The 12225-nt window shown below is 36.0% G+C and overlaps 2 protein-coding genes across 9 annotated transcripts in view; one reads left to right on the top strand and one right to left on the bottom strand.

Moving 5' to 3' along the window:
• LOC137243197 (micronuclear linker histone polyprotein) overlaps nucleotides 1-12225 on the top strand; it is a 553070-nt gene that overhangs the window by 180521 nt on the left and 360324 nt on the right. The gene's annotated exons all lie outside the window — the stretch shown is intronic.
• The window catches only part of Pkc53E (Protein C kinase 53E), a 222838-nt gene that overhangs the window by 162371 nt on the left and 48242 nt on the right, over nucleotides 1-12225 (bottom strand). For all 7 annotated transcript variants that reach the window (XM_067770585.1, XM_067770586.1, XM_067770584.1 and 4 more), the window contains exon 2: nucleotides 9542-10952. In XM_067770585.1, coding sequence (XP_067626686.1) covers nucleotides 9542-9744 — 203 coding nt within the window. In that variant the 5' untranslated portion in view covers nucleotides 9745-10952. The remainder of the gene's footprint in view (nucleotides 1-9541; nucleotides 10953-12225) is intronic.

The following is a 12225-nucleotide window of genomic DNA, read 5'->3' as shown; positions in this document are numbered from 1 at the left end:
TAATATAGTGGGCTTAATGCCTTGTGAACTGATGAATCGAGCTAGTTGATAGTGAAAATTGAGATAGTGGGTGTTGAATAATGAGCACTTGACTGGTGAATGGTTAATGATCACCAGGTGTCAAGATTACCAGCAGATGTAGAACTGTGTATGATGGAAGATAAGTGGAGCATAGGCTGTAGGATAGTGAAATACGCTAACGTAGACTAGTAACTGTTAAACCGATGGCCAAAATAATTGGTGAATCGAAAAAAGGGTGGATCTTTAATTTGTTCGGTAAGATGACCACATATGTATGGTGGCATTGAATCTTCTTTTTCTCCGTTCAATAGGTTGCGGGTGAGGAAGGGAGCTTCGACATGAAAAAATTAAGCTAAAGTGGGGATTAGACACCACCATGCGGCACCTCTTGTTTAATTATTATTGCTTTCATTATTACGTTCCTAACACTCCTGAAGTACACCGCTGCCTGCCAAGATCACAAATGATTTTCGTTCCACCGTATGATACTATGTGGATGGGTATAACTTTATAAGTCTTGCAGGAACGTGCTATAATTGACGTGTTTAAAGTTTGTAATAAGTCCAGCGTTACGAGTACTGTACTAACGTAGGGTTCAGGGTCCAAGCTGCAATTTATTTGTAATTACGTTTATTGCGGTGGCGATGCTATGTAATTTTTGAAAGACATGATATGTTGCTGGTTGGCAAGCTGCAGGTTTGTGGTGAAATGAGGGAGTAAGACAGCTTACTTGACTACTGGCGACACCCATTATTGGAATATCTATAACTAGGGAGTTTTACTGACCAAAGTCCTTTGACTTTAGTGTAACTCTAGTTGCCGGTTGCACTTACTCACAGCCTTTTGACGCGCCAAAAAATTTAGATTGAAGGGTTTGTGTTGAATAAATCGAAAAATTCAGCATACCCAAAATGATACAAAACCGAGCTTATAACAAATCGTCAAACGAAAATTGAGGCATTGTAAATTTTGAGGGTAATGTTAAAATGCCAAAACCAAAGAACAGGCTGTTTGGATAGCTTAAAAAATTTTGCCGATATATAAAAAAGTTTTAATGAAGTTTATAAGGCCTTCTGGCTCTGAAGGCGTTAGCGACTTCCACTATGTACATATGTACATAGCCTACTAAAAAAAAATCAAAAAAAGTGTTTCGTAATTACTGATATAATACATCGTTACCCTGTAAAACCACCTTAAAAAAAAGCAAAACTTGTTTCCGTGATTACTCATTTCAGTTATCGCCTTGCACACGTGCGGTACTTGAACAAATTTATCACCATTCATAGTATTCCATTCATTCACATTTCGTTCCGCAGACAAAAGAGGAAAAGAAAAAACAAATTATGCATTTAACCAATTTTAGTTTTCTATTCATAGACCCTTTGATAACAACGCACGTAATACCTAGGTGTTGTTTACACACATACATACATACATGTGCAGGTACTTTTTCCATTCGCATTTTTTTCTTCGCAAATTTCTAATATCGATTACCATTGTAACGCCCTTTGCTATTGTCATTGTGGGCTCTTTGCAGATTTCATTATTTTGGTTTCACAAAATGCTTACCCTTTTATTTTATCTCTTTTACACTTTTTTACCTTTACAATATAAGTAACGAGTGGGAGTGGCTGGGTGTAGCTCTCGATTTAAATTTTTTCCATAGCATGAAATGTAAAAATACTTTATAACTATACATACACACCTTCATTTATCCATTGTCAAGCAAGTGACTTTGGTAGTACTTGAATGCATACATACATACATACATGTGTACATACGTTGTTTTAGCGCTTGGCTTTTAGTTTACTTTCCACAGAAATGCGACGAGACTTTGTAGGCGTGTATTTGCATGTAGTTGTTGGCAATTGTTTAAACTAAAATTCTTGTCAAATGCGTATCTATTTTGGCTGAATTATGGGTATCGATTTTTATGAAATGCTAAGACATTTGATATACCGAGCTTGTGATAAAGCCTGCAGCATACTGACAATTATACAAATAATTTGAAATTCTTGAGGAGTTTTGAAGGCCTTTCGGAATTTCAGTTATGTCTTTAAAGTAAAAAGGGCAGAAATATGAAATAAATAGCAGAGTTCCTTAAAGTTTCAAATATGTAAATCTTTGCTAAATTTTAGACTTCTTTTCAAACACTCTTAACATCGTTATTGGAAACAAGTAAGGAAGGCTAAGTTCGGGTGTAACCGAACATTACATACTCAGTTGAGAGCTATGGAGACAAAGTAAGGGAAAATCGCCATGTAGGAAAATTAACCTAGGGTAACCCTGGAATGTGATTGTATGACATGTGTATCAAATGGATGGTATTAAAGAGTATTTGATGAGGGAGTGGGCCATAGTTCTATAGGTGAACGCCATTTAGGGATATCGCCATAAAGGTGGACCAGGGCTGTCTCTAGAATTTGTTTGTACGATATGGTTTGTACGAAAGGTGTTAATGAGTATTTTAAAAGGGACCGGGCCTTAGTTCTATGGGTGGACGCCTTTTCGAGATATCGCCATAAAGGTGAACCAGGGATGACTTTATAATGTGTTTGTACGATATGGGTATCAAATTAAAGGCATTAATGAGGGTTTTAAAAGGGAATGGAGGTAGTTGTATATGTGAAGGCGTTTTCGAGATATCGACCAAAATGTGGACCAGGGCGACCCAGACCATCATCTGTCGGGTACCGCTAATTTATTTATATATGTAATACCACAATGGCGGCCACCGTGGTGTGATGGTAGCGTGCTCCGCCTATCACACCGTATGCCCTGGGTTCAACTCCCGGGCAAAGCAACATCAAAATTTTAGAAATAAGATTTTTCAATTAGAAGAAAATTTTTCTAAGCGGGGTCGCCCCTCGGCAGTGTCTGGCAAGTGCTCCGATTGTATTACTGCCATGAAAAGCTCTCAGTGAAAACTCATCTGCCTTGCAGATGCCGTTCGGAGTCGGCATAAAACATCTAGGTCCCGTCCGGCCAATTTGTAGGGAAAAATCAAGAGGAGCACGACGCAAATTGGAAGAGAAGCTCGGCCTTAGATCTCTTCGGAGGTTATCGCGCCTTACATTTATTTATTTATTTATGTAATACCACGAACAGTATTCCTGCCAAGTTTTCAAGGGCTTTTGATCTCGCCCTGCAGAACTTTTTCATTTTATTTTACTTAATATGGAATGTGCCACACCCATTTTACAAAGCTTTTTTCTTAAGTTATATTTTGCGTCAATAAACCAATCCAATTACCGTGTTTTATCCCTTTTTTCGTATTTGGTATAGAATTATTGAATTTTTTTTTTCATTTTTCGTAATTTTCGATATCAAAAAAGTGGGCGTGCTCATAGTCGGATTTTGGCCATTTTTGTACCAATACAAAGTGAGTTCAGATAATTACGTGAACTCAAGTTATCGTGTTAGCGGCCGAGCGGAAGGACAGACGGACGACTGTGTATAAAAACTGGGCGTGGCATCAACCGATTTCGCCCATTTTCACAGAAAACAGTTAACGTCATAAAATCTATGCCCCTACCAAATTTCACAAGGATTGGTAAACTTTTGTTCGACTTATGGCATTAAAAGTATCCTTGACAAATTAAATGAAAAAGGGCTGAGCCACGCCCATTTTGAAAATTTCTTTTATTTTTTTATTTTGTTGCTCGATATCATTACTGGAGTTGAATGTTGACATAATTTACTTATATACTGTAAAGATATTAACTTTTTTTTTTTAAATTTGACTTAAAAAAAATTTGTTTTTAAGTGGGCGTGGTCGTTCTCCGATTTTGCTAATTTTTATTAAGCATACATATAGAAATAGCAGTAATGTTCCTGCCAAATTTCATCATGATATCTTCAACGACTGCCAAATTACAACTGGCAAAACCCCTAAATTCCCTTATTTAAAAGTAGGCGTTGCCACGCTTATTGTGCAACATTTTACAAATTTTCTATTCTGCGTCATACGTTCAACTCACCTACCAAATTTCATCGCTTTATCCGTCTTTGGTAATGAATTATCGCACTTTTTCGATTTTTCGAAATTTTCGATATCGAAAAAGTGGGCGTGGTTATAGTCTGATATCGTTCATTTTAAATAGCGATCTGAGATGAGTGCCCAGGAACCTACATACCAAATTTCATCGAGATACCTCAAAACTTACTCAAGTTATCGTGTTAACGGATGGACGGACGGACGGACATGGCTCAATGAAATTTTTTTCGATACTGATGATTTTGATATATGGAAATCTATATCTATCTCGATTCCTTTATACCTGTACAACCAACCGTTATCCAATCAAAGTTAATATACTCTGTGAGCTCTGCTCAACTGAGTATAAAATGGTATTTTTTTAAGTACAAGTCTAGCAACGGCGCCCAACGTGGATATCGTGAGAGGTAAAGTACCCTGCAGTCAAAAGGCAAAGTTGTCAGCAAATATTCTTGTTTACTGTTTAGATTTTGTGAAGTTATTTATACCAATGAGATTTTGAATAGCTCCTTGACAAGAATAAATAACACGGGCAAGGATAATCATATTATTAGAACCTGGGAACCGAGCTAATAATGGTAAGTCGCAACTACTCACATAATTATTCGTTTTGCCCTCCACGAACATGGCTTCCGTAAAAAGCATATTACTACTACCGCGCTGAACGCCATTAACACCCAGAAACTACTGAACTACACAAAACTCCACCATAGCACGGTGCTCGCGGCATTTGACCGATCAAACACTTTTGTCACAGTCAACCACGGCAAACTACATCAAGTTATATAAGGTTCACCCCTTCTCCCTTTTCCAAAAAGAGCGTCGGTTAAATTAATAACGAAACCTCAAAACCTAGGAAACTTAAGCAGGCTCCTTTCACCACCAGAACTAGCTACTAACATTGCCTATGCCGACTACTGCACAATAATGGCAGCATGCCCAGGCACCTCAATAGACAAATTAATTTCCGAAATAAATAGTTATCTACCAAGTCTTTCTATTTTTTTAACTCTCGCGTTCTGAAACTATTGCCGACCAAGTCCACGGCCACTCTGTTTAAGACGCGAAAGAAACAGGTGACGCAAATATTGGACATACACGTGACGGCATTACGCTATCGACTGGCAGTCAGCCAAAGATCTTAGGTGTAAGGCTTGACAGCAAGCAAAGGCTCAGTTTAATAAGAAATAATAGAAACCGAGCAATTTTAAACAAGGGTTACCTCAGCGTGAAAGAAGTTTTTTTCAATTAGATGAAAACTTTTCTAAGCGGGGTCGCCTCTCGGCAGTGTTTGCAAATAACTCCCATTGTACTTATGCCATGAAAAGCTTCCAGTGAAAGCTTATCTACCCTGCAGATGCATTTCGGAGTCGGCATAAAACAAGCGGTCCCGTCCCGCCAATTTGTAGGAAACATTTAAAGGAGCACGATGGAAATTGGAAGAAAAGCTCGGCCTAAAATCTCTTCGAAGGTTATTGGGCGCCTTACATTTATTTATTTATTTAACTCAGCGTGATGTCCTATCCTCACAATTGTTTAGCTTTAACATATCAAAGTTTATTTTCGCTTTAGAAAGAGCTACCATTATTTCCTAGACCAATGGGAGCATGATAACAGAAATAAATCCTGGTTCTTCCGTAAACGAGCTTTGCTTTATTGCTTTGCTTATTTACAAAAATCTCCCTAGTCTTTCCAACTTTTACGCCTAGATTAAATTGGCACTCCCAATATAAATCGGTAACCTTTAAAATATAGGTTATTATCTGTCTAGTCATAAGATTATATTCTTCATTTACAACCATTTTATCATATTTCTGAGAAGTGAGTTTAAAAATTACCATCGGGGCATGGTTGTGCGAGACTTGGCTACGTTGGTTGGGACCGCTTTGCGTGCTTGTTATCCGGAGAAGTGAGTGACTTTTGTAATATTTATCAGAAATTTAAAGCCCCAATTCAGGCTTTGCTTTTTAATTTTCCTATTTAGTTTGTAGTACCAAATGAAGGTGGTATTTACTCAATATATGGTGAAATCAACAACACCTACTTCAAGTCAATCCGTAAGCCAATTAAACAAAAAACAGTTGATTTAAGACTCACGCAATCACACTTCTTGCCGCTACATCATTGATTTTGGGTTTCTTCGCAGCAGTGTAAAAATTTAATTCTTTAAGGTTTCAGAAATTGATAGCTAGTTCCTAAATTAAGTAGCTGTTTTTTTGGAAATAAATGTACGATTTCTTTTAAAGAAAGCTGAGCCCAATACGTTCAGTATTGTCCCAGATTACCTCTTTCCGAACCAAAACCAAAGTACTACGTCTTTTTCAATTGTATTTGAAAGTGTGAGCGATATAAGAAAATTTACAAAACGGCAAAAAACATCGAATTGCTTTGTCTTCTTTATTTCAAACGCAAATTGGATATTAGAAAGGATAAACTTGGTTTTTTTCAATCAATATATTTTTTGAAAATGTAGTACATTTTGGTGCACTGAAATTTTAAAGGGGATAATATTGGTAAGCATTTACTTTGGGGTAGACAGACCGTATTTCTTTGGCGAAAACGAAGACCTGTCCAACAGCGACAGTAGGGAAGTAGAGGAATCACCCGACAGTATCAGTGGCGGTGCAAAGAGGAGTTGTCCGATGCTAACAGTTCAGGCATAATTAGGTACAAATATTCTATCGATAGAACAACAAAGACCCTTCCTAGTTAAAATAGGTATCTCCATAGGAACTGCTCAAAGAAAAGGTATCACCTTAAACCATGTAAGGTCATCATAACTGACTATAGTCGCATGCTGCTTTATTACTCATCCCGGATACAAAAATATGTCAAATTGTATTCCTATATCTAATATTTACTACTATTACAATGAAAAATGAAACCGCAGCCTAATTTTTACTTATAAACTACTTATATTAGAAAAAACAAGTAAGGACCTTTCATGGATGGGTCTGAACAATAATCTTATCCCGTTCGTAATCTCCAAATAATCGGATATATAAGATAAGAAATATATAGTGAACAGATGTATATACCTAAACGATTTTTATGATAAATCTAATATATAAAATTCTTCTGTCACGGTTTTAGAGGCTGAACTCCTCCGAAACGGCTGAACCGATTCTCATGAAATTTTGTGAGCATATTGGGTAGGTCTGAGAATCGGCCAAAGTCTACCTTTTTTTTCGCTACGTGTCTAGGGTCTTGAGATCAAAACGTGGACCCGGGTACCCCTAGAATGTGTGTATACAATATGAATATCAAATGAAAGCTGTTGATGAGTGCTATAGTACAGGATAATTTTCACACCCCTGGGTGACTAGGGTCTCGAGATATAGGCCAAAACGTGGACCCGGATACCCCTAGAATGTGTTTATACAATATGGATGTCAAATGAAAGCTGTTGATGAGTGCTATAGTACAGGATAATTTTCATACAACTGGGAGGCTAAGGTCTCGAGATATAGCCCAAAACGTGGACCCGGGTACACCCAGAATGTGCTTATACAATATGGATATCAAATGAAAGCTGTTGATGAGTGCTATAGTACAGGATAATTTTCATACAACTGGGATGATAGGGTCTCGAGATATAGCCCAAAACGTGGACCCGGTTACCCCTAGAATGTGTTTATACAATATGGATATCAAATGAAAGCTGTTGATGAGTGCTATAGTACAGGATAATTTTCATACAACTGGGAGGCTAGGGTCTCGAGATATAGCCCAAAACGTGGACCCGGGTACCCATCGAATGTGTTTATACAATATGGATATGAAATGAAAACTGTTGATGAGTGCTATAGTACAGGATAATTTTCATACAACTGGGAGGCTAGGGTCTCGAGATATAGCCCAAAACGTGGACCCGGGTACTCCTAGAATGTGTTTATACATTATGGATATCAAATGAATGCTGTTGATGAGTGCTATAGTACAGGATAATTTTCATACAACTGGGATGATAGGGTCTCGAGATATAGCCCAAAACGTGGACGCGGATACACCTAGAATAAAATTATCAAATTGAAGCTGTTGATGTATGCTTTAGTACAGAGTAAGTTTTACACCGCTGGGTGACTACGTTCTCGAGATATAGGCCAAAACATAGACCCGGATACACCTAGAATATGTTTTTACATTATGGGTATCAAATAGACGCTGTTGATGTGAGCTATAATACAGAGTAAGTTTTACACCGCTGAGTGACTAGGGTCTCGAAATATAGACCAAAACAAGGACCCGGATGCCGCTAGAATGTGTGTGTATTATGGATATCAAATGAAAGCTGTTGGTGAGAGCTCTGAAGTTCATTGTGATACTTGATTTAGTCGCATCAACTTGGCAAAACTGATAAATATGCATGCGAAGCCGAAATAAAGATATGAATTAATAATACCCACATACTTATTTGCATACGTCCTATTCGATTTGCCTGAAATTTCGTATATAAATTTGCCTATATTAGTATTTACGATGCTTTTTTCCGGGAAGTATAATAGAGACGGACTGGGACTGGGATTAGGACTAGGACTGGGACTGAGACTCGGAATGGGACTGGGACAAAATACATACCACCCTATGGGACTTGCAATAAGAGATAAAGAAGAAGGAGAACAATTTGAGAGAAGAGCAAAGAGAGAAGGATACTGAGAAAGAGATAGAATGAGACGAAGATGGTGATGAAGCGAAAAAGACGGAGGGAGGAGTGAATAAAGAGATTAGGAAAAAGTGTAGAGGGGTAGAGCAGAGTAAGACGGAAAAAGCTTATTAAAATGTATGCATATAGGCCAAATTTAGGGCAGAACAACGTCTGCCGGGTCTGCTAGTATAAAATAAAAATTGGCAAAAGACCCCCTTATCTGAATGATCGGATGTATGGGATGTATATTATATATAGCTCCGATCGAAATGATTTTTACAGGAAATCTTCTATGATATATTACAATATATATCGCCAAGTTTCATTGGAAACTAAGGGAGAAATGGCCAAAAATCTTTCTATCTGGACGATCGGTTGTATGGGATATAATTATATATAGGTCCGATCAAAGTAATTTTTTCAGGATATCTTCTATGATATATTGGAATATATATCACCGAGTTTCACGTTTATATCTTCTAAATTGCGGCAGCAATGACCAAAATCGCCTTATATGAACGATCGGTTGTATGGGAGATATATGTTATAGTGGTCCGATCCTACCGGATCCAACAAATGTCTAATATAATATAAAAATACATCCTTGTGCGAAATTTCATTGAGATATCTCAAAATTTGAGGGACTAGGATCCGTTCAAACAGATAGACGGACGGACAGACGGACGGACGGACAGAAGGACATGGTTATATCAACTCAGTTCATCGCTCTAATCAATTCGGTATACTTAATGGTGAGTCTATCTTCTATATTTCTGAACGTTACAAACATCGGACCAATGTTAATATACCTTTTCATGTTCATGAAAGGTATAATTACCTATAATATATCTAACAAATATGCTTTCTTTAAAACTCACCATATAAAATCCTTGCAATGCGAACAAAATGTTGGCTGCTTGAAGAAACGCGGTATAAAGAAATGATCCTTGACCTCAGAAACATTTTTCTTTTTTAGCGCACCCTTACGTAGGCGTGACTTCATTTTATTCTCACTGCCACCAGCCTCATCTTGCATTTGTTGTTGCTGATCGCCATTGCTGTTATCTTGAGTTTCAGACATGGCGGCGTTTTATTTGTGTTTTGTTTTATTGGTTTTGGAATTCAAAATTTTTAGCTTTTTATAATTTTATAATATTTCAATGATTTGTTTTTTTTTTTCTTAGTGAAGAGCGAAACGTGAGTTATTTCTATATTCAATATGTGAGTATATGTGTATGTATATGCTTTCGTGGAATGTGAGATATTTTTTTACATTGAATTTATTTTAAAATTACATATTTTAATTGGTTGTAAGTGGAGTTCTATGAAAACTTTTGTGTGTGTTTATTACAACATTTAGAACTTTTTTTGAATTAAGAATTTTAGATTTAATTTGAATTTATTTCTTAAGTTGAAAATTCACATTTATGCCTTATTTATTTATATGTGCTTTTAAACAAAATTGAATTAAAAATTTTTGTTTGGCCCAACTGCTTTCATTATGCATTTGTCATGCGCTTCATTGGAATTCTAACTCTATGTTATTACACTACTTTAATTAATACTATTAATTATTATTATTTTTTTTAAATTTTCTCCACACCGTTTTGTTAACTTTTCAGCAAATTTTTCTTGCTTAGTTCATTTTTTATTTATTTTTAATACAAATTATTTCATTTACTTGCAGAATTTATATTTCAGCTTCTTTCTACCATTTTAGCCCAAGAATTTCACATGCGAACAGCTGCTTGCTGAAACACATATATATCTATATGTTTGTAGATATGTATTTCATCGATTTTATTTCCAATCAATACTGACACATTTCTTTGTAGCTCTTCTTTTACAATTTGTATTTATTTTAAATGTTTTCCATTTTTCCTCTTTAATTTTTTCTTTTCACAATTTTTTGGCTTCTGCCGTTTAACATACAACACACATAGATTTATCGCATATTTTATTACTAATTTATTTCGTTTAAATTCTATATTATTTCTTGGAATATTTTTGCTTTGTTTACTATTAATTGAATTTTTATGCGGAATTTTTTTTTTACTTTTTTTTTGCAATTTTTTTGCTGTGCGTGATGTTTACTGTTGCTTGCAGCTGTTGAACGAATTTTCTGTATATATTGTTGACTTTTTTTGTTGTTTTTTGGTGTTAATTCGTGTGAGAAAAATGTTATTAAATTTTTTTGTTTATTTTTGTTTTCACTTGTTTACATTCTTTGCGATTGAGTTTTATAAGTTTTGACTTAAGCGATTTTCACCACCGAGTTATTCCATCCGGCTGAAATAAAAGAAAACAATTTGTTAAATAATGGAATAAATTTGATTTTACTCAAAGATTTTAAGCTTATTATAATTCCACATATAAGGAATCTAGCTTCGCGTGCGAAAGAGTGAAGCACATAGTCAGTAAACTAATTGGACCCTAACAGACCTGGTTATCCTACTATCGACCAGATTTGCATGATGCGCTAGATCCTGCAAGAGAATGACGATAAGATAATTGACCCTCGCCATCTTTTTGTCGCCTTCAAAACACCCTTTGACAGCCCGAAGAGAAGCTGCTTCTATAGTGCTACTAGCTTTACCCGGCCATACGTTGTAACGCCCGAGATCGAATATGGATATTGCCTTATTTTTTCTGTTTTGTTTGTTGAAAATTTAATTTATTGTTCTGTAAATTGAATTGAATTTTGTACGCATATTTGGCGAAACTTTCTATTAAAACATTTTATTCTTGTATCTTATTGTAATGCATGTGGGTGCACAATAGTTTTGGTTTATTCGTTCGGTGCATAGATAAACAAATTTTTTGGTGTTCCAACTCTAGAGCAAGCAACATATATATGGCCATGGGAAAAGCACAGACTCTCTAAATTTAAGCCTGCAACAGTAAGCGCTTGTCCTTGTGCTTTGTTGATTGTAATTGCAAAAGCAAAGCGTACAGGAAATTGTAAGCGCTTAAAATTGAATCGCAAATCTGTAGGAATCATTGGGATTCGTGGTATGAGCACATCTTTACATTTGCTTTTACCGCTGATGATTGTTGCTTTGATTACATTCGGCATTAATTTTAAAAATATTTTTATTTGCCTTCAAATATTAATTAATTTCAAAACGCAAAGTCTGGTTCCATTGCACAATTGTGGTGGGTTTATATTCCCAAGAAGCATGATTAGTGAAACAAATTTTCAAAATTGATACATGCGCAGGCATTCCTTTTGGTTCTAAGGAGTATGGAAACTCATTTGGATAATTCACAATTTTATCTTCATCCGTAACTGTGTCGATCGATTTGTATTTCGTCACTTCACCAGGAAATTGGTTTTGAATGCGATCATAGATTTTGTTAGCATGATCATTTTTGGGAGCTAAGATACTTCGTTCGCATAGCCAAAAAACAAAAACATTTAAAATTAAAATTCTTAATTCTGAATTATGAAAAACTTTCGTCTTGATCGAAGGAACCTAGAGCCAAAATTTGGTGATGATCGAAGTATGGCAAACACGTTTTCATAGGGAACACACACACAGAATTTGCTTTTTATATATAT

The sequence above is a fragment of the Eurosta solidaginis genome, chromosome 3 (assembly GCF_040869045.1).
Source record: "Eurosta solidaginis isolate ZX-2024a chromosome 3, ASM4086904v1, whole genome shotgun sequence".
Classification (NCBI taxonomy): domain Eukaryota; kingdom Metazoa; phylum Arthropoda; class Insecta; order Diptera; family Tephritidae; genus Eurosta; species Eurosta solidaginis.
This window is presented reverse-complemented; position numbering and strand designations above follow the sequence as displayed.